The following is a 23122-nucleotide window of genomic DNA, read 5'->3' as shown; positions in this document are numbered from 1 at the left end:
GGCCCGAGGCACTCCAATGATAAGCGGCTCCTGGAGGAAGAGGGCGGTACCCCGTGAAAGGATTGTCCAATGAGAATCACCAATACTAAACAACCAGACAGCGCCGGGGCGGAGGGGAAGATGGAGAATTTCACGGCGCTGTTTGGGGCTCAGGCTGACCCACCACCGCCCCCAACCGCACTCGGCTTCGGACCTGGAAAGCCTCCACCACCGCCTCCCCCTCCTCCGGGCGGGGGACCCGGCACAGCTCCGCCCCCCACCGCGGCCACGGCCCCTCCTGGCGCCGACAAGTCAGCGGCTGGCTGTGGTCCCTTCTACTTAATGCGGGAACTGCCAGGTGAGTACAAGGCCTAGCCGAAGCCAGCCAATCAGATCATAGCGAGGAGATGATGGGCGTGGCTCTCAGCCGGCTGGTGGAGGTGAGAGGTAACCTAGGCAACGCGTGCCGGGACTTCGGGGCTCTAAGTTCGAAGGGCTCTGAGGATTCACCACCAAAGGGATGACATGAGTTCTTGTGATGGCTTGCGAACGGGAAGAGAATGCATCCCCATGACCATCTTTCACGCCTTATCAGGCCCCTGTCCCTCACACTGGCTTCTGCCTCCCTAAAAACTATCCAGGGTTCGAGTTTGGAACGAGAGAGTCCGGATTTAACATCCCCGCGGATCTAAGGTTTTAGTTTCAAATCTGCGAAAAACTTGCTGTTGGTTTTGGGCATGTTGCCCTCCTCAGGGCCTCAGCTTTCCTCATCTGTTTGAAGAAGTGATTCGAATTGAACTAGATTCTTTCATTTCAAAAAATTATTTTGTTGAGCACCTACTGTGTACTGAGCTCTGTTCTAAATGCTGAAGACACAGCTGTGAACAAGACTGACAAGATCTTTGCGTTTTTCGGAGTTTGTCAGTGAAGGAGGCAAAGAGTACACAAGGTAATATCAGATAATGGAGAAAACGTGATAAAGAATTGAGGGGGAGGCCGGCCGGTGGCGCAGCGGTTAACTCCGCATGTTCTGCTTCTCCGCAGCCTCGGGTTCGCTGGTTCGGATCCCGGGTGCGGACATGGCACCACTTGGCAAAAGCCATGCTGTGGTAGGCGTCCCACGTATAAAGTGGAGGAAGATGGCCGTGGGTGTTAGCTCAGGGCCAGTCTTCCTCAGCAGAAAGAGGGGGGTTGGCAGTAGTTAGCTCAGGGCTAATCTTCCTCAAAAAAAAAAAAAATTGAGGAGGGAGAAATCCTTTAGCTGAAGCCATCAGAGAAGCCCTCTCTGAGTAGATTATGTTTGAGCTAAAACATAAGCGCAGCGGAAGCGCCATTTATGAATAGGAGAGACGGATAATTCTAGATACAGGAAATGAGATTAGAAGCCCTGATGTGAGAAAAAGCTTGGGATATCTGAGGGACAGAAGACCTGCTGGACTCCAGTGACATGAACAAAAGAAAGAGTGATAGGAGGTGAAGGTGGGAGGAATAGGCAGAGGCCTTTTTAAGGCATTTAGATTTTAAGTTCAGGGGGAAGCCATTTTAACATAGGAGAGTGACATGGTCTGTTATTTATTTTTAATCCTTCAAGCAGCTACATTAAGAAAGGAAAGTGGGAAAATCAGTCAAGAGTTACTGTTTAGGAGTCCAAGAAAGAGATGGTTTCGACTAGGTGATAGCAGTGGAGGAGAGAAGTAAATGGATGCAGGATAAATGTTTGAGGTAGAGCTGATAGGAATGAAGGACTGAATATAGAAGTGAAGGAGAGAGGAATTAAGGATGATTTGGAAATTTTTAGCTTGAATAATTGGGTGGATGGTAGTGCTGAGACCAGGAACGAGCAAGTTTGAGGAGGTGGAAATCAAGAGTCGTTTTGGACATGTTAAGTCTTCAAGATGCCTTTCAGTTCATCCCATCCTACTGCTACATCAAGAGTGGAGGGAAGGGGCCGGCCCGGTGGCCAAGTGGTTTAGTTTGTGAGCTCCAACTTCAGTGGCCTGGGGTTTGCCAGTTTGGGTCCTGGGCACAGACCTACACACTACTGAGCAAGCCATCATCAACTCATCAAGCTGTGGCAGCATCCCACATAGAACTAGAATGACTTACAACTAGGATACACAACTATGTACTGGACCTTTGGGGAGGAAAAAGAAGAGGAAGATTGGCAATAGATGTTAGCTCAGGGCCAGTCTTCCTCACCAAAAAAAGCGTACCTTAAAAAAAAAAAAGTTGAGGGAAATAATGAATATCAGTACAGTACTTTGAAGTTCACAGTGCAGTTATATATGTAATAGTATTGAATAGAGAGGCTGCCTTTCCTTTGCTTAGTTAGTGGTTCACATCTACCAGCAGTTTCTTTAACCTTACCTGTTCTGATTGTACCTATTTATATCAATCAGTTGATAGATATTGAATATCTGTTTTGAGCAAATGCTGGATGTGTAGGAAAGGGGACATGGGGTGAGAAAGGGAGAGAGATTAATAAGCCTGTTCCTTACTTTTTTTTTTTTAAAGATTTTATTTTTCCTTTTTCTCCCAAAGTCCCCCAGTACATAATTGTGTATTTTTAGTTGTGGATCCTTCTAGTTGTGGCATGTGGGACGCCACCTCAGCATGACTTGGTGCGTGGTGCCATGTCCGTGCCCAGGATTCGAACTGGCAAAACCCTGGGCCACCGAAGCAGAGCGCGTGAACTTAAGCACTTGGCCACAGGGCCGGCCCCATGGTCCTTACTTTTAAGTGTATTTTACTTAGGGATACAAACTATGTTGTTTAAGGATAAAGTAGTGACTCTGTTTCTTGTCAAGGCCAAGCTCATTACTTTGTGGTCATGACTCACGACTATTAAGAACTACATGATGGTTTTCAAAATATGTCCCTTTTTATCCAAAATGACAGCAGGAATAAGTTGTCACTTGAGCTGGACCTTGAAGAATTCACATGAGTGAAGAAAATTAGGAAGAATTTTCCAATAATTAGGTCAATTTTCCTAAAAGGAATTTCCTAAAAAGAAACAATATGAGGGGTGTTTTTCTGAGGAGATGATGGCGACCCATTTGGATGGATCAGCAGCTTTGCAGAGGGGATTAGTGGTTGATCAGGCCCCGAAGCTAAGTCACAGTAAGATGTGTTTGACGGCAAATGCCAAAGGAATTTGAGCTTTTTCCTGAGGGCAATAGGAAGCCACTGAGATTTCTGAACTGAGGAGTACTGCTCCTAAAAACATCTGGAGAATGTGGGTGCCATGTATTGAAACAGAGAAACCATGAGTAAGGTGAGGAAGATTTGGAGTTCAAAAAAACAAATTGAAGCTGCATGGAATTAAGTCAGAGGAAGTTGGAAAGGCAAGATTAGTTTTCAGGAGGGCTGGGGACAGAGATTTATAAGTCATCCTCATAGAACTGATTGTTCTATGAAGCTGGATGGACTCTTAGGTTAAAGAGTTGAGAAAAAGCACAGAGTGCCATCTCACCTGAGCCTTGAGCATAACCACCTGGCAGGAGGAGAGCTGAGAGAGGGGAAAAAATCAGGATACTGTTATGGCAGGAGGCACTGCCTAGGAGTTATGAGGAGAGGTACTGTGGCATTGGGTCTCCAGCCATTACGGTAGACATTCTTCTGAGATATTTGGCTTGAAAAAACAAGGCAAAGAATAGGGTAAGGCCTAGAGGTCTGAGGGAAAGATTCCTTCTTCATTTAATAGTTATTGAGCACCCACTGTGTCTACTGTGTTGGGCACGAGGGATATATGAATGAACAAGACATTGTCGCTGCCCTCAAGGGGCTCACAGTTCAGAACCTGAGTTTTCCCAAGTGAATGATTATAAACAAGCCACTTTTGTCATTTGTACCCTTTGTGTTCATCATAACTCTAGATGAAGTTGTAGGCTAGATATGTCCACCCTTGCCACTGGATCCTTATTATATTACTAATAAGTTTATATTCTTTGAAAAAAGTCAGCTATGCAATATTTGTACTGATAATGCCTTGCATTTGTATAATACTTTATCCTTTTGAATATGTTCTCATTTGAACCTTGAAAAAAAATTTAGTGTACTTAAGATAGTTATAACCCCATTCCATAGATAAGAGGAAACCGAGGCATAGAGGACAGCCAGAATTAGAATTCTAGTTGCCCAACTTCTGAGCAAACGTTTCTTTCTTCTAGGCAAAGTATTACAGTCGGTATGATGTGGAAGAATAAAAATGGTGATAAAAGTTAGGCAGCAGTAGCTAGAAAAATCTCCTGGCTGTTTTTCTATGTAAAGGTGATTAATGTTTCTTCCTAGTTAAAAAAAAAAGGTGGGGGAAGGGCTGGCCCAGTGGCACAGCAGTTAAGTTCGCACGTTCTACTTCAGCAGCCCAGGGTTCACTGGTTCGGATCCCAAGTGCCGACCTACACACCGTGTATCAAGCCCATATATAAAGTAGAGGAAGATGGGCACAAATGTTAGCTCAGGACCAGTCTTCCTCAGCAGAAGGAGGAGGATTGGTGGCAGATGTTAGCTCAGGGCTAATCTTCCTAAAAAAAAAAAAGATCCTTGACAAGATACTCAAGCCATTGGGTCATACTTGGCCCTTAGCTTGGTTGTAGCTGAGCTGTGAGGTAGTAGTATCCTGGTCATGTCCGAGAGTATAATTTCTCACTAGTACATTTTATCAAAAGCACTCAGAACAGTGTTTAGCAGGGAGTAAGCATCATATTATTCTGGTTAGTCCAAGAAGGGAAGAGTGTCTCCTTCATGGCGTTAGAGCAGTTTCCATCTCTGCCCTGTTTGGACTTTTCCCTATTTTTTTCTCGTTCCTATTCCAACCCACCATCCTATAGTATTTTATTTTTAGTATTTATCATGTTATTTACTTTTGCTGTTTGACTTTAAAAGTGAATTTAAATTTTGTGATTCACACTTACAAGATTCCTTATTTAGGCCAAAACATAGTCCTTCATTTTCCCTCAGGGTCAGTGACTTAAAAAAATTTTCTACTCTTGGGACTAATCCTGTTTTGCAGGCAGCACAGAGCTTACCGGCAGCACCAATCTGATCACACACTACAACCTGGAACATGCCTATAATAAATTCTGTGGGAAGAAAGTGAAGGAGAAGCTAAGCAACTTCCTGCCTGACCTGCCGGGGATGATTGATCTGCCTGGTTCCCATGATAATAGCAGCCTCCGCTCCCTCATTGAGAAGCCCCCTATTCTTGGTGGCTCTTTTAATCCTATCACAGGGACGATGCTGGCTGGCTTCCGCCTCCACACTGGCCCGGTGAGTCCCCTCTTGGGGAGGAAGAAGGCAGATGGGGGGGCCTGAAAGGCACGGAGGTGGTTTTTCTGTCCAAGTCTGTTCCTTCGTAACTTACTGAGCAGAACAGATGATGGGAGCAGATGTCCTCCCTCTACTCACCTGGACTTTCTTTGGTTCCTTCAGTTGCCAGAGCAGTGTCGTCTGATGCACATTCAGCCTCCCAAGAAGAAGAATAAACACAAGCACAAACAGAGCCGTACCCAGGATCCTGTCCCCCCAGGTAAGAAGTGGTTCTATTCAAAGGCAGAAAACCTGACATTCTGAATCTGGTTCCACCTTCCTCAGTTAAAAGCCGAATTAAGTTCGCCACGGAGCCCTGGACTCCCAAATTCTCCTGACAAAAGAAACTGACGGAATGGTGTCTCCTGGGCAAGTAGCAACTTGCGACAGGGGCTTTAGCAGTGCCTCCATATCCTTTCTGGCCATTTGAAGAAAAGCAATTGCCCTTGACTAGGGGTTGTCCTGTAGTCTTCAGAGTTCCTAGCTATAGGGAATCTGGAGCTCTGTGGGTGATAGACACCTAATGTCTCCTACAGAAACACCATCTGATTCAGATCACAAGAAGAAGAAAAAGAAAAAAGAAGAGGATCCTGAAAGGAAAAGGAAGAAGAAAGAGAAGAAGAAAAAGAAGGTAAGGCAGGGGCTAGTTACTACAGCCCACTGCGTTCCCCAGTATCTCTCCCCTGTCCTAGGTGGAGTCCTTTGCCTCAGGTTGGACCCAAGGTAAAACCCCAGGCAGGTTCCAGTTTTCCTCTGGACAGCCCTGGTCAAAGCCAAGGCTACTTCCTAAGGTGTTCTCTTACCCCTCCTTTCTTGTCTTCCCCAGAACCGACACAGTCCAGACCACCCAGGTATGGGCAGCTCTCAGGCCAGCAGCAGCAGCAGTCTCCGCTAACAGGACCACTGGACTCTGTCAGAATGGCTTTTCCTGCCACACCTAACCTGATGACAAAAGCTGCCTTCCCGGCTCTTGGACACCGCCTGGGGAGCATCCCCTCTGGGTGGGACAGAAGCCAGCTCCTGCTGTGCTCGGTTAAGATTAATGCATTGTAAGAGAAGGGCCATGCTTTTCTAAGGCGCAGCCCAGTTGGCTTTCTCAGTGGACATCTCTTCCTTTCCCAGGAAGCCTTCTTTTCATCTCTTTTGTGCAATTTGTCTAATTTAGGACTTTACCTGATTTGTTAGGGTTTTTCTTTTTTTAAAAAAATTGTGTTTACCAAACTGGCTGAAGAGTGGCTGCCTGTTAAGAGGTAAGTGCCTTTCCATGAGTCAGGGTTTAAGCCAAGGCATGCGAAGATCTGAGTGGATTTGGGTCTTGTCGTGTATTATTTGATCAGCAGAGAGGGAAACAACCAGAGTGAGATTGGGGAACATGGTCCAAAAGTGAGGCAGAGATTGCTAATACCTGTCCACAGCGTAACACTCTGCCCATAATGTTGAGAACCAAGCACCCGGATGATCTTCAGACTCCATCTGAAGAGCTGATCCAGTTAGGGCTCAACTGTCTTCTAGGTCACTTTTGTGTTGAAACAGTAGCCACTGAAAAAGCACCCACAATCACCAGTGTATTTCAACAAGGTTGATTCTTGGTCAAGCCTATGATTTTTTTAAATAAACCTCTGGCAAGCAAAAGTAAATGCCTCTCTTGTCTGTATAACTTTTGACCTGCCTCATTCCTTAGTTAAGACAATGAAATTATCTGGCCAATGTGAAAACATTTCTAAGCTTTTAAGCAACAAATAGGCAGCCTAAACTAGCAAAATGTAAAATAAATCTGTTCAGTCTTTGCAGCAGGTCAGGTAACTGAAAATATCCATAAGAAAATCCAAGTTAATGTAATCTGACTTGAAGCTAAATTTGATGTACAACAGTTAAAATCTGTTGCTATGAGCCAAGGGTGTTCTTAGATCAATAGGCAGGAAACCACTCATTCAGCTCCAGTTCTAATCTAGGACTTCAGAGCAAGAGTTTATGTATTTAAGTTATGGATAGTGAAAATAAAGGATTCTGGCCAGTTTTCTGAGATTTAGTGTCTGAGGATGCCTATTTAAAATTAGGGCATAGCCTTTTGCTTTTGACAACTGGAAGAGAAAATATGAGAGATGAAATTGAACTGCCACCCATTTATCCCACCAATCTGCCTTTAACAGGCTTTCATACTTTGATCATCCACTGTGTCACCTTTGGCTACATCCAAAATGAGCTTTTCTTTCCAGAGACAAAATTCTCTATTAAGGAACATCTGTGTCACAAGTCAGGAGTTCTCTAAGCTTTGAGACAACAAGAAACTTTGGTGATTACAAAAGGTTTTTTCAGGAATTTTTGAAGTAAATCTCTGAAATAAAACCAGGACCTGTTGTTTTAACTATAGTCCTGCCTAAAGATGGGCCTGGACAAGAGAAGCTTGAGGTTTTCTTTGTAATTTCCCACCAGAGATCACTCACCCTGCCTTAACCAGACAAAATAACACAAGTCAGGGGGAGCTGGTTAGATCAGGATTTCTTTTTATTCCTTGTTGGTTTAAAATGGCTAATCAGAATAAAAAATAAAAGGGCCTCTGTCTAGAGGCTGGGGTCTCCCCTATTTAAAGGTTAGAACCCAGGTATCCCCTCTACCCAGCACCATACTGAGGTGGGCTGAGGGGTAACCCCCAAGGGACAATCGGAGGGGCCTAGGCCTGCCACTCCTTCTCTCTATCCCAGTTTTTGGCATGTGATGAAAAATATTGCTTTTTGGATTCTTCTCTCCCGGCCTTGGATTTAAAAATAATGTTAACTGTGTGAAGTCGGGGCAGGCTTAGAGGGGACTTGAAGAAGCCCACCCTAATACCTCTCCCCCAAGGAGGGGGGATTATCCAATATTGTTTCTGGAGCTCGGCCAAGCTCTTTTCCTGATCTCCCCACCACCACCAAAGTCATGGGGCTGTGACCCCTTTCCTGGGGAAGCTAAGTGCCAATGAGCCTAGAAAACTAACTCTCCTCTCCAGGTCCTTCCCTCCTCTGATCAAGACCCCAGACTCGCCTCTCCCCGGATTTCTTTCCTGATCACTTAGCACCAACAACAGGGGGTGCTATTTCCTTAGTTGGTAACTGGGACAAAAGAGAGGGAACCATGGGGAAAAGGAAGACTTGATCGATGTCTCCCCTCTTTTCCTGCTGGTCTGAGGAATGGGAAGAGTAAGATCCCCCTCCTTATACATATCCCTCCCTCGTTTTCCCATCCCAGGATAGATATATAATTTCTTTGATATTTATAATATATATATATATATATGTACACACACACCTGGTAACGCAGAAGAGGAAAAAAATAGAATCCGTAACAATAATAAAAAAAATTATTTCTGGTTTAAAAATGATCTGGTTCCCTCCAGGGCGAGCAATTGCACAAATGTCCACTGAGTCTGGTCCAGGGGTTAAGGAAGGGAAGGTCTTAAAAGGTGAAGGGGGTTTACTACCCCAGTCTCAGGGCCCCAACTCTCTGACTCCCCAACCCCACTGCATTTTATAAAACACTCCTCATCCTCTTGGATTCGGTAGTTTAAAAAATGTCCATGCAGGGGAGAGGAGCCCCTTGAGGAAAGGAAGGTGGCCACCTGGGGCCCTTTGGTGTAGGCGCAGAGGCATGGGGGAGGGGAGGTGCCAAAATCTCACACCGAAATCTCATAGGTGGTGCCACCCACCCCTGACACCTTTTTGACTCCTCCCCTTGTGGGGCTACTGAGAGGTGGCTGGCCTGGGCCAGGGGAGGCTGAGCCTATGCTCTTGGGCTGCCCGTTGGATTTGCTGTAGGCGGTCTTGAGCTGTACTTCATCTCTGGGAAGAAAAGAAGAGAGAGATGTCAGGAAGTGGGACACAAAACACAGAAAAGGGAGACAGTGTAAAAAGTTAAGAGAAAAAATGAGGTACTTTTCTACATATACACTTTCTTACACAAACATTCCCTTTTGTTTTATTGCTCTGCTTAAAACAAGCCTGATTCTCTTTCTCCTCTATTTATTCCTTCTCTCCAATAGCAGCTATCTTGCATGCTTACTCTCAGGCAAATAAATTACTTTTTAGGAAGACAAGATTAAGAAAAAGTATCTGTCATCAGTCTCTTAACAGAAATGGCCCATGAAGGCAGCGGAGTGAGAGTGAAAACGAAGACCTGTCTACAAGCAGGCTAATCCTGGGTCTACAGGCACTGAGTACAAGTGTAGCCCTGATCCCTTTGGCAGGGCAGTGTGCTAACAGGGCGGTATGCTAATTTTAAGTCCCCTGAAGGCCAGGATGGGCTAATACTTACTTGGGTGTCAGTAATGGCTGCAAGGCCACTTCTTCAGTCTCAGAGACACCAGGTGGGGCTTTTTGGCTGCTGTAAGACATAGATCTGCCCAGGTATGGGGCAGTTGGGCCTGGTTCAGGGGAACCTAGTCCCCGGCCCCTCAGCCCATCTGGCTTGCCAAAACGGGGAGCAGCTGGGCGTCCCAGTGGAGTCTTGCCCAAGGGTGATCTCTTCGAATCATCTGAGGAGGAACTAGTACGAGGGGCATGGCCTGAGCCTGGTGTTGACTGAATGCCTGAGTCCCCCAAGCCTGGTTCTTCCTCACGGCCTGGGAGTGGGGGTGAGTGGCGTAGCAGCTTCTCTCGTTCCTGGAGGGAGGCCACGATATGGTGCGACAGATTGTCGTACCGGACTGGTGAGGGCTCTCGGTGTGTTGGGCCGGTTGGCACCAAACGTGGGTGCCTCTCGGCTTCCCGTTGCTGGGCCAGCCGGGCTGACAGGAAGGGAGAGGTGTAGCCTAAAGGTGGGTCTGGCTCAGGCCCTGCCTGCACTGACTCAAAATCAGGGCTGTCTGAAGGAGTGAGCAGGCTGTCATAAGATAGGCTTCCATTGCGTGTCTGGTTGGCGAGGCTCTTATAGGAGGTGGAGGTTGTGCCCTCTGAACGAATGGACTGCAACTGGCCCAGCTCAAAGCCTGTGCCCTGGGCCGACTTGAGGCTGGAGGAGCGTGAGCCACTGGATAGTGGATCGAAGTGAAAACTCTTGCCAAAGGTGGGAGAACGGAAGCTCTCTGGCTCCAAGCTGGGCTCCGAGCGGTAGCTGGGATGGCGGCTGCTCTCTGCAATCGAGGTCGGCTCCTTCAAGCTGTCCCCACGACTCAGCTGAGGGAGAAAGTAAAGCAAGCTCTTAGTGCTCCTCCCCTTGTGACAGATGCTAGGCCCCAGAGCCCATGGAGTCAGTCAAAAACAATACTTGTTATATGCCAGCAATATGCTTAGAACTTTTACATGCATTATCTTGTTTAACCTCTAAAGCAAATCTATGAGTTGGTACAAATATTTCAATTTAAGATGTAGAAGATGAGGCTTAAGAATTCACATATGATGCTATAAGCAGTGCCTTTATCTAGTAGGCTGCTTTGGCCCCTCCTTGATGAAGGACACACTATCAAGGAGATTCAATCCTACTAATGCCAACAATTAGTAAAATGCCTTTTGTTTTCTTTTCTTCCCTCTGCCTCTTCCTTCCCTTCTCCCAATCTTTTTCCCAGAATAGTTGGCATACATTACGATCCCAATTCTTAGAGGGTTCTCAGTACCTTGGCGCTGGAAGAATGAGGCATGGCGGCTGATGTACTGCTGCTACTGTAGCCTGGCCGATACTTGTACATGGTAGGTGTAGGGGGACTGTCCTTGCCCAAGAGGCTGGTATCTGCAGGAAAAAAGGCCCAAGGGGCACCACTTTACAAGCTGTTCTCTTAACCTGGCTAGAGTTCCTTAAAGAACAAGAGGAGAATAAGGCAGGAACAGACTCAGCAAAAGGAAGTCCCAGAAACATGATTTTGCTGAATTCAAGACTAAAGACTCGGGGCTGGCCCCGTGGCCAAGTGGTTGGGTTCGCGCGCTCCGCTTTGGCGATCCAGAGTTTCGGCAGTTTGGATCCCGGGCGCGGAAATGGCACTGCTCATCAAGCCATGCTGAGGCGGCATCCCACATGCCACAACTAGAAGGACCCACAACTAAAAAAAATACACAACAATGTACCAGGGGGCTTTGGGGAGAAAAAGGAAAAATAAAATCTTTAAAAAAAAAAAAAGACTAAAGACTCATACCAGCCCAGAACTCAGAGTGAACCTATCAAACAGGTCTGGGATGTTCTATGGTCTGTCTAGAGGTTCACACTTCCCCCTACAACAGTCCAATTCACTGCCGATAGCTAACTGGCATTCCCTTTCTCCCAGCTGTCAAAAGAAGTGGCTCAGGTACTACCTGTTGGATGCTCTCAGCCACACGACCAGTACTACCTCCCAGCCCTTGCCTGTCTCCTCTCTATAGCTCACAAGTAACCTCCTCACTCCTGCCGTTGTCCTTACCCTCATTAGTAGCCAGGGTGAGGTGTGTTCGTAGCCCCGTGTAACGGCTCAGGTCTGGCTTAGGAGGTGGTGGAGGTTCAGCATCCGCAGACTGGCTCTCTGTTATCTCCAGGCTTCCCTTAGACTGCATAAAGGAGGGGAAGTCAGATTTGGAGAACTGGGCATTAGGGCAACTCAAAGTATGGAACTGGCATAAGAATGGGGGTTGGGAAGTCGATTATCATATATTTCCAAACGAACTGGAAGACAAGAGTCAGTTTGGGGATGGTACTGGATAAAGAGAAGTTGTCAGCAAGGGTTTAATTCTGTCACTTATTTGTTCATTTCCACCAACTACTACTTATCAAGCTCCTACCATGTGCAAACTACTGTATTGAGTCCTATGAAGACATGGAAATGAATGAACTCAATTTCTACTGTCAAAGAACTTACAATCTAGGGGCTGCCCTGTGGCTGAGTGGTTAAGTTCCCACGCTCCGCTATGGTAGCCCAGGGTTTCACCTGTTCGAATCCTGGGCACGGACATGGCACCGCTAGTCGGGCCATGCTGAGGCGGCATCCCATATGCCACAACTAGAAGGACCCACAACTAAGAATATACAACTATATACCAGGGGGGCTTTGGGGAGAAAAAGGAAAAAAATAAAATCTTAAAAACAAAGAACTTACAATCTAATGGAGAAAAGAAGATATGTATTTAAGTAATTTTAACACAAGTCAGAAAGTGATAAACACTCTGAGATGTAAACCAAAACAAGTTTCCATCTCTTTGCCCTGAGTGAGAGTCCGCAATTATCTAGCTTGACTCCTCTAAACTCCTCACCTTACTTCTCCTCAGCTCTCCCTGGATGCCATTGTCCATGATCTTCACAGTTATCTGCCCGTCTGACACATCTGGTCGAAGGAAGGGAGGTCTGATGACAATTGTCTTCTCTTTCTTTGGTCTCCCCAAATACCTGTGTATCAAGAGTGAGAAGGCTTTCATTCATTCATTCATTCAAAAATATCTTTTGGTTGCCTACTTGTGTAAAAAATTTTTACAAATACAAGAAACAGTCCTACCAGGACAGTGAAAAAAGTCAGCGTTGAACTGATTCCTTTGAAATCATGAAGAACTGCAGCAAGACTAGGCCTCTGGGCAGATAGCGAGCACAAGGCACTCAGAAGTAAATCTCACCCTCAACTCTCAAAGGAGAATAATTCTCAATTCTCAAGGGAGAATACCTAAAGAATATCAACTAAACTCACAGGGCCCACTAAAGGATGGCAAGTCTCTCCCCTGGCGACTTCTTAGAAGAACCCTTCTTAAAAGGCAGCCTCCCACCAGACCTCCCCTATACCAGAACAAGCCCAAAGAAGACAAGTTTTGACCAAAGGTGAACCCAAAGAGGTAGATGTACCTGGGTGCTGGGGAACTGCAGAGTACACGGCTGACATTGTTACAGCAGCCATTGGTGAAGGGGTTCACACCTCCCCGGAATTTACCCGTAACCTAGAGGGAGGAAAAAAGGGCCAGATCAACCACACAATGGGACCTTCACTTCCAAAGGCCAAAACACAAATCAATGACAAATTACTGTGCACCCTCTACCTGGGAGATGTAAAAATGAGTAAACCTCATGTAAAATGGGGATAAATAGCTCTCTGAATATTGAAAACTGAGATAATAAACATAAGATAAGCAAATAAGGTTAGCTATTATTATATGCACGAAAAAAACTGTTTTCCGTTAAGCAGCACTGTCAGCTTCTTGAGGGTTCGCCCAGGTCTTTTATTGTTTCTATAAGCTCAGAGCCCAAATTGCCCAGTATATAGTGGGCATTTTGTAAATGTTAACAAGAAATGGTCTCTGTTCCCATGCTTACGTGAGGAACTCGGACACATCATCATAAAAAGTATTCATTAAGCATTTGTGAAAGCACTATGCTATACACTAATCAGAGGGCTAAGGGACACAAGCCCTGCTCTGCAGGAGTCTCCCATCACTTCTCCCTGTACCTGTTCATTGGTTGTGCGTCCCCTAGCCACCAGCACCACGTGAAATCCCGTGAGGCCAGCTACAGGGATGAAGAATAAGCCAGCCACACACATCACTGCCATTCTGAAGCCAAACAGTCAAGGAGAACAGAGAAACATGCTCTCACCTTCCTCAGCCCATACTGTAGCCATCTTCCCTTTGACCCTCACTACCACAGGACTCACCTTTCCTCATTCTTTCCCCTCCCAATCCCACAACCCACAGGCTTGAAGGATACGTGACAGCCGTGCGGACCCCTGAGAGTTCCTCCATGTGGTAGAGGACGTAAAGGAGGCCAAAGCCAAACACACCCATGATGTGTGCTGTCAGGGAAAGGAGGAAGAGGAAGAAATAACGGTAGTTCCGGCGACCAATACAGTTGTTCACCCAGGGGCAGTGATGATCAAATTCCTAGGGGCAAAGAGAGAGAGACTGAGAGGCATCCTCAGACCACAGCACTACATCACTTCCGTCAAGAAGAGGTATAAATGGGAGAACTTAAGTGTTGCTTTTAGTAATTTGTGATCATCATCATCATTTAGTTGCAAAATTAAAAACAGCTTCATGCAGTTTATCCTGCTCTATCAATCTATAAGGAAAACCTTCCAGAAGTTAATCAAAGGCCAAGGCCATCTCTCAAAGTTTATCCTTTGTGACCAAGGAACACTGAAAGGGATCGATGTCAGAAGCTTTGCAAAAAAATCAAGATTCATGAGAAAGAGGCTTGGAAGGAAAATCTGGTAGGCAACTGCTTAAAGCTAAGTAAAAATTGATTGGAAAACAGGGTTAAAAATAAAAGACAAGAGTTGGAGAAGGACAGGGAACAAGAGAAATATAATGGAAAAGTTTTAATGCAACAGCATGCTGTAGTGGAAGCAAGAAATAACACAAAGCCAGGACAAACAACGAAAAAGATGAGCCAAGAGAAAGAAGGCTGGAGCTATGAATCTTAGTGCTGGGAAAGCCTATGCCCAGTGGGGGTCCCTCCTGTAACAGAAGAAGATTTATGCTCCACCTTTCATGTGTACATCATCGCTAACACTTTTTGAGAGAGCTAGAACACACAGTCCAGGGAGTCAGCCAGGACTATATTTCAATCAAGGCCAAGAATCCACAGGATTCAGTTCTTCTTCTATGGGTAGAAAGAAGAGAACTTAGGTTAAGCATCAAGGCTTACCCTACTCAGGGTTCTTACCTCCACACAATTGTCACAGACACTGCAGTGGGAACATCGAGGAGGACGGTAGAAGCGGCAGGTGGCACACCATTTCATGCGCACCTGGATGCCCTTGATCTCCACTGTTTTGTAAAGAGGAGCTCGGAAGTCATCTTCTTTGTCTTCATCCTCCTCCGCTGTAGAGAGGAAAAGTTAATTGAAAAACAACCATGCTAGAACCATACTGGGCACTAGGAATACAGTGATATTCAAAATATGGCCTCTGCTTTCAAGGAATTCAGGCTAATGGGTGAGAGAGACTAGGAACTAGTAACTCTAACACTGTGAGATCAGCTCTATCTATACACAACACTATGGGAACATAGATAAGGAAGCAACTGATCTCTGCACTGGGAAATGAGGTTCAAGAGAGTATGACTCAGAGGTGGCGCTGATATGGGTATGCTAATATTCCTGGTTTACATATGATGAAAATATTTTAAAAGAAATAGATAATTTACATAACAAAGCACATATATCATGAGTTTGCACAACAGTTCAGTATCTACAAAGTACACGACTGAACTATAGTAATCCAAAAGAGCAACTAACACCAACCTTTTCCCAAGCACAAACCCCTTGCTCAAAAGGTCTGCCCCTACTCTATTAATTCCCTATACATATTTCAGTGTTGTTTGTCTCTTTACCTGAATGCCCTTTCAGTTTTCGGCTATCAGAAACCCACCATCCCACTCCAAAACTTAAAGAACATTATTTGCCTTCTCATCTACAGTGTGCAATTCTTACTTTTTATTATTAATGTAGGAAAAAACACATGTAGGAAGGAAAAATTAAACAAGTGATGACATTAGGTACTAAAAAATAAGTTTTCAAATTTACTGACTTAGGGAAATGCTTACAATATAAATAAGTGAAAAAATGCAAGGTAAAGAACTGTGCAAACAAAAGATCCCATTTTGAAAACAGAAATAAAAATACATACACATATGCTACAGATACATGGTATATATAAATATTATATATATAAATCTTCAAAATATTTGAAGGAAATATACAATATAATAGCAGTTATCTCTCGGCTGTGAAATTATAGGTATTATTTGTCTTTTTTATACTTTCTACATAATGAATATTCACTACTGACTAAAATCTTTACTTTTTTACAAGGAGCTTTTCTTTTAAAGAAAAAAATTCAAATGCTACTTACTTTGAAATATCTGATCCTTCCACACCATCATCTACCAGAAGTGAGCCCTTTCTTGTCTTAAAGTACCACAGTCATGCTTCACTTAATGACGGGGACTTGTTCTGAGAAATGCGTCATTAGGTGATTTTGGCGTTGTGCAAACATCAGAGAGTATACTTGCACCAACCCAGATGGTATTGCCTTCCCCACACCTAGGCTGTACAATACTAATCTTATGGGACCACCATCATGTTAGGTGGTCCATCGTTGACCAAAAAGTTATTATGTGGTGCATGACTGTATAATTCTTTGATTACTCTTCTAACTTATCACAGAGTATTTATTCATATAAATGTCTTCCCTTCTACACTGAGCTATTTAAAAGCAAGGACCTTTTAAAAAAATCATCTCAAATGACCATAATAAGGCCTACCATATAAGAGAGCAATAAATATTTGATAAATGAACACTAAAATAGCCCTCCTTGGCTTTAGGGACTCAAAGTTCCTCCAGCTCACTTAATCTTTGAAAGAGAAGTCACAAATGAAGTAGTGACACAGGCTTGATGAGCACAATGAATTTCAGAAAGATCTCATCTCACTCAAGTTGCTATCCCAATCCCATCTGTCTCACTCTTACAGGGTAACTTTACATTTGAGAGAAAAAGTAGATATCATAAGCAACAGTCTTCATCAATTTCTCTTCTTTCTACTTCTTACTTTTTCCACTAATGATGGTTCTTCCTCTCACCTCCTGTCCCAGAAACAGCCTACTTCTTCTGTAAGCACAATCCTTTCAACATGCACAGGAAAGCATCTCCTTCCTACAGAACATCACTCTTTAATTATCCCCTTTCCTCAGCTTCAGCTTCTCTCCCTTCTCTGCTTCAATCTCCTTATGCTACCAACATGCTAAAGCCTTCTGTATCATTAAAAAAAAAAAAACTCTCCCAGAAGATATTCCATCTTCTCCTTTCTCTGCTTAACTTCTTGAAAGAGTAAACTTAATACCCACTGACTGCTTCCTCATTTCCCATTCACTGCCTTCCAAACGATTACATATACACATACACACAAACACACTATTAAAACTATTCTTGTAAAAAAGAAAAAACTATTCTTGTTAAGATCACTAATTTCTGAGTTTCCATACCAAAGGGCAATTTTGAGTTTCTACATTATTGGGTCTAATTTCTTATACTGCCAACCATCAGGTACTTCATGAACTTTCCTTAGTTCCCACTCTGTCCGGTTTCTCCTCCTACTAACCTTTCCTGATCAATCCCTCTCAGTGACTCCTCCTTCTTTGCTCATTATTAAAATGTCAATACTAAAAAAAAAAAAAAAAAAAAAAAAAGTCAATAATGGTCACGTCTGACCTTGGTTCTGTCCTAATCTCATTCTACTTTCTCTAGACAATCTTACAACTGTTGCTTCAAATACCACATGGCTGAAGGCTCTGAGATCAAGGTCTTTGACTCTGACTACTCAACTGCCCACTGGATGACCCAAAAGTCTCCCAAATTCAACATGTCTGAGATGCTCTCTTTGTCTTCCTTCCAAACCTGTTCAACATTCCTTTAACTCATATCTTGGTTTATGAAAATCAGCATCCAACTTGTCTCCCAAGTGAGGAACCGTGAAACTACCCTAGACAATTCCTTCACCCTTTCGCTCTCCCGCAATAAGCAATTGGTTATGAAAAATTCTGTTCAGTCTACTTCCAAAAAATCTGTAAATCCAACCTTGAATTCAAGTCTCATCTGGCTTGCATTATTGCAATATCCTCCCAAAAGTTATCTGTACATTCTTACAAGAATTATTTTTATAAAAGGAAATCTGATTCTGTGATTCCTCCAATTAAAGACCTCTTTGTTGTCCAAAGGAAGAAATATAATCTATTTAATTTAGCATATAAAATCTTTCACAATTTGGCTCTGGGTTTATCTCCTGCCCCTTTCTGGTCCCACCATGCCCTCTATCTTCCACCCAACTGAGTTCAGCATTTCATGGTTACAAGCATCTACACACGCTGCTTCCTCTGCCTAGAACACCCTTCCCTTCCATCCTCTACTTGGTAGTCTTTCCTACCTCCCCTTAGCAGCATTTCACCAATTTATCTGGGCAGATATAAGTGTACCCTTTTCTATGATCTCACAGAACCTTGATCATGCCTCTATTACAGTCTGTATCACACCATTACAACTGCCTAATTCATCTTAGATATTATTGTACCTAGCATTAATGCCCAACCCATATGCTTGAAATAAATCTCTGCTGAATGAATAACGGAAAATCACAGAGTTGACCCAAAGTGAATCACATGGCTAGAAGTTGTGACATATATTCCTGAAGACCCTGACCTGCCTTACATCATTAGACTATACAAGAAATCCCAAAACCTGAGGACTCCTAACGCCCAGGATCAAATGTGTGTGTCTAAAAATCATTATTTTTCAAAGGTAGTAAGGAGCTTCCAAGAGAGGAGAGTGAGATCTTACCTCGAGGGAAAATCCCTGGGTCCATGAAGGTGGCCATGCTGAAGTTGGCCAGCACAAAGAGAAAAACAATCGCATTGTAGATGGGCACTGCAGGTGACACATAGAGGCTTAGTCCTGGACAGCTGCACAGATAATAAAGAAAATGAGGGGCTGCCTCTAACACTTTGGGACACCAACCATACGAAAATCTACAAAGATTCAGCCCTCACACCTATATATAAATCTTGTGTGGTTCACTTTTGCTGTCTCAAATTATCTTTATCCTTCCCAACAAGCGGGCCTATTTTCCCACAGAAATGCTCATTTTAGATCAAGCTACAGAACTCAGAAACCCTCCTACCATAACCCCTTGCACTAAGGTCTATGTTCTTCAGATTCATTATTCCCCTGTCTATCTTTCCATGTTTTGGAATCTGTCCTTATCCCCTTTTAAACCAGGCACAAGAGCTAGGGACTGAGTATGTAAGTGACACCAGCTACATTCCCTTCTCTGGAGCAGCCTGAGGCTTCTGGATCCCAGCCATGCCCCACTGACCTGCACAGTGGCCCAAAGCATGGGATACCAGCTGCCTCTCTGGCTCCCAGCTGGCTTTGAACCACTCTCAACTGCCTAAAGTTTCTTCACTGCGTCAAATATTCCTGAGAGTTTTATTCAACTAGAGGCTAGATTTCAAGGTGGAGAAAAGAAAAAAAAAACACAACATAACAATAAGGATGGACATCAAGTCACAGAACTGGACCCCTTGAGGTCTAGAGATGAAGAGTGGAGGAGAAAAAAAAGACAAGATAGCAGCCCTAAATCAAAAGAAACTGGCCCAACATATCCAGTATTCCACAGGGTCAAATCAAGAGACATACTTTAGGTAACTTTTCTTTGACAAAAAAAGAGTGCCCTAGACCAGGATTAAGCTCAGTCTCTGCTAGGATTTGAGTCTAAGCAGGACTGCTGCAAGAACTCTTCCTTTCTGTGGTGACTTCCTGGGAGCTGGAAGTTTCAGAAGAACATCTGATATGCTGCTTGCTTTGTCAGTAGTATCAAACGCCCTCTCTCCTGTCTCAGTTCAGGAGGAACTTCCCATTACAAGACAGCGGCTAAATACCCTAATCTACTTTGTGGCTGAGAACTTAATCTCTGGAATTAGGACAGCATCTGTCCTTGTCCCCTTTATCTAGACCAGTCACAAGGAAAGAAGAGTTCACTGAAGGAAAGGAAAAAGGGGCCGGGAGAACAAGACAGTAAATGAGTCTGGAGAATTAATCCACAGCAGTCCTGGGTTCTGTTAAGAGAGGTGATCTGTCTCCATCAAAACAAAAAGCGTAGCCCTGAACAGTGATTCAGAACAATTCACAGGAATTGAGCTTCTTAATGAGACATAAATAAACTAATGATAAGAGACAAGACTGTCACAAAGCATCTCACAAGTCTCTGCCACCACCATCCATTTATTCAAATTCCATTAAGCCGTTCATTTAAAAAAAAAAGTGAAGTAAATATTTATTACATGCTGGCTTTTTAGATAGTAAATAGCAATTAACTCTTTGCATCTCTTGACAGTTCAGTACGTAATTGGGAGACAAAATAATGTAGAGTGAAGGCACTGATTTCAAGGGCAGGACAGACCTTCAGTCACAGCTCTAGTTTTATTCTGTCAAAATCTCCTACGGAAGCCTCTTCCTCTGGGGATTCTTTGGTTCAGAAAAGACGTCCCCTTACCTTGACAGGGTTTGGGGTGGAATACAATCAAGAAGGAAGAGTCCATACACAGCCCCACCCAAAGCCTGATATCCTAGGCTCCTTAGGAGGGAGGGAGAGAAACTGAAAACCAGTCATCCAGGTCGGAACCCCTCCCTAGTATTAGCTGTCACTTCAATTTCCGACCAGGGAAGAGGAGAAAGGGTGACTCACTTGATTCCTACAGCCTGGGAAGATAATTAGAAGGGAGAAAGAAATTAAATCCTCAGAACACTGAGGTGCCCATGATTTAAAAGTCTCATTCCTAGAACTGGCTACTGTGGCCTCTTGAGCTTCTGAAAAAATAAGGATACCTCCATCCCTGCGGGAAACTAAGGTGAATGAGAAAGAGACAACAGCCCCCTCACAAGCCCAGATGTCAATCTTTGCAACCCCATTCTTTCTTCAGCTTCTGCATTTCCAAACAAAGCAAATCACTCAATTTCATGGGTATCCTGCCAACCACCTACCCTGGATAATGAACTTTACCCCTACAAGCTTCTTGATATCAACCCATCTCAGTTGAAGTGTGTAATCCTAGAATCGAGTTCCAACACTAGTTGCCAATAAAGGTTACCCCTGCAATAACAGTATCTAGAAATAATGCAAGTTACTCAACTTCACAGGCAGTATTTGTTCCCAGATTCAAATCAAAGACCCATCGCTTCCAACCTCAGCACTCTAGCTGAGGGAACACCCCACCAAGGAGAGGCATATGTGAGCACAGCCTGTTCCCGCCATATCCTATATTGTGCTTGGCTTGAGGAGAAGCTTGCCGTTGCTATAGTACTTTGCCAGATTCCTAGGTGACCACCCCAAGTGGCCTGTCTGAATCTGTTGCCTTTGATGGAAGGAGATGAGGCCTGAGCTGAGGAGGAGTTGCTGGGGCTTGTCCTCAGCCTATGGCAGTAATCATAGAGCTCCAAAGCATAGGGAGTGGCTGTAGCCCAGGCTGGCTGACTCATTGATGAGACTCTCAGACTTATACCATCCCACGAAGAACAGGTTCTTCTGCCCACCCATTCAGCACTGCTGTTTTCACGGCCAAATAAAATTGGGAGAGTGGATTCAATACCCACACTCCTAAAAATCTGTTTCCTACCCCTCTCTAACACTTCCTATTACAAAAACTGTTTAAGTTCCTGGTAAGAAAAACAAAGTAGGAAGCAAGAAGCTTTGGATTTTAATCCCATCTTGATCAATGCTTTGCCAGTAGGCTTAGGTAATCCACAGGAAACTCTCCAAGCTTATTACTTCAGCTACATAATACAGATATGAGAATGAAGGAGACGATGTTTGAAAAGATTCTGGGATTCTTTTTAAACCAGCTGGCTTAATACTGAGCATTCAGGAGATAGAAGACACAAGGAAAACATTACTAACTATCACCATCATCATCAATTATCATTCCAGCTCCACCTTCATCCCTAATTCCACTCCCCCTATTATGAGGTATGTACTAGAGATTCAAGAACACTCAAAACAGAGGCAGTAAGCTCCTGAAGAATAGGTCTATGCATTCCACCCATGCCTAGCACATAGTTTGAGTACATGACTAGTGTTTCTTTTGATGAGGCAAGGCTGAAATGAATATCCCACTTCCTGCCCCTGGGGATCCTCAAGATTCTATGGGAAAACAATCTCTCTCCCCTTCAGGGTGCGTAAGTTTCTCTTAAAACACTTGATTTGTCGTGTCTTACTCAGACTTTCAAGCAGCAGAGTACAAGATGTAGGACTTGGGCACTTATTCCTGGATGAGAAAACAACGTGGGAAGGAAAAGGAACAACCACTGCTCAATTAATGCCCTACATCACGAGGCTGCTCCCACTCAAATCAGGTGCTAGCACCTCTGCAGTCATGAAAAAAGGACCAGAGGGAGAGTCACTGAGGTTGCCCAGCTCTGTGGGTAAAAGGGTCAGGAGGGACTAGAGGTAGAAAGTGAAAAGGAGCAAGCTCTCTGGTGTACGGGACATTGGAAAGACCATCATGGATCTCTGGATAGCCCTGACTTTTGTCCTTCCCACAGATCACTGGCAGCAGAGATTTTACTCCCATGCCCTCTCTGCCAACTTTAGAAATAGACAAAATGAGACAGTAGCCAACTTAACTCACAGCTCGAGACTTCTGGGGATACAATTCAGTGATTTACTTCAAATGGTATTTCCAGGAGGCCCAGTAAAGTCTCAGGGGTCCCCAGGAAGGCAAAGAGGAGACACCAAGTAGCTGAGCCTCTAAGCACCAGCCTCACTTGAACCAGAGCAGCCTTGCTCTTATGTTTTATATACTCGATTTCCACATAAGATCTCACTTGAAAAAAGGGTCATGATACTTAAATAAACTGCTCGAGGTCAATATCCTCATTATAGAGAGGAAGAAACAGGTCCACAAGGGTTAACAGACTTTACCAAAATAAGTCTCCTGACCCCCAAACAGTGCTCATTCCTACTACCTAGCACTGCCCCCTTGCCAATCACAAAAGGAGACTAAACCAAGATGGCTAGGGCTCCAGGCCCATTGTCTTAAATGCAGAGTCTAGCACCGAATTGAGAGGGGGAGGGTTACTTTAGCAGCCACTCTCCTTCCCAAATAGTGAAAAGGGAAAAGAATTCAGAAAGGATCCTCAGTAACTCTCCCGCTGAGCTTTAGTACTGGACAAATTCAGTGAACAAGAGGGAGTAGAGGTCTAGGGGGAAGGCCTCAACTGTTCTATTCAAGCTTCTTGGGGGCAGATCACCATTTTTTGATGACCAAATCCAACTGAAAACTTCTGCTTATAGCTTTCTCTACTTGACAAAGCAAAATGGAGGGTAAATTGTTCCTAATTAGTTGAAGCCTACATGCCTCCACTAATTACGCCTGCCAATT

General features: G+C 44.2%; 2 protein-coding genes across 5 annotated transcripts in view; one reads left to right on the top strand and one right to left on the bottom strand.

The window, feature by feature from the left end:
• Positions 1–69: 69 nt before the first annotated feature.
• MED19 (mediator complex subunit 19) lies at positions 70–6923 on the top strand. The gene is made up of 5 exons (XM_001498524.6): positions 70–337; positions 4991–5247; positions 5410–5506; positions 5823–5917; positions 6113–6923. Exons 1-5 carry the CDS (start codon positions 70–72, stop codon positions 6179–6181), a joined length of 786 nt encoding a protein of 261 aa, XP_001498574.3. The 3' UTR covers positions 6182–6923.
• Positions 6924–7768: 845 nt separating this feature from the next.
• Positions 7769–23122, bottom strand: part of ZDHHC5 (zinc finger DHHC-type palmitoyltransferase 5) — a 23237-nt gene continuing 7883 nt past the window's right edge. For all 4 annotated transcript variants that reach the window (XM_023654084.2, XM_014729521.3, XM_070228725.1 and 1 more), the window contains 10 exons: positions 18525–18646; positions 14857–15014; positions 13900–14072; positions 13643–13745; positions 13045–13136; positions 12468–12600; positions 11645–11768; positions 10871–10983; positions 9574–10433; positions 7769–9101 (listed from right to left, as the gene is read on the bottom strand). In XM_023654084.2, the coding sequence (XP_023509852.2) occupies positions 8936–9101; positions 9574–10433; positions 10871–10983; positions 11645–11768; positions 12468–12600; positions 13045–13136; positions 13643–13745; positions 13900–14072; positions 14857–15014; positions 18525–18646 (2044 nt within the window). In that variant the 3' untranslated portion in view covers positions 7769–8935. The remainder of the gene's footprint in view (positions 9102–9573; positions 10434–10870; positions 10984–11644; positions 11769–12467; positions 12601–13044; positions 13137–13642; positions 13746–13899; positions 14073–14856; positions 15015–18524; positions 18647–23122) is intronic.

This window comes from Equus caballus, chromosome 12 (assembly GCF_041296265.1).
Source record: "Equus caballus isolate H_3958 breed thoroughbred chromosome 12, TB-T2T, whole genome shotgun sequence".
NCBI lineage: Eukaryota > Metazoa > Chordata > Mammalia > Perissodactyla > Equidae > Equus > Equus caballus.
The sequence above is the reverse complement of the archived record's forward strand: the minus strand, read 5'-3'. Positions and strand labels throughout refer to the sequence as shown.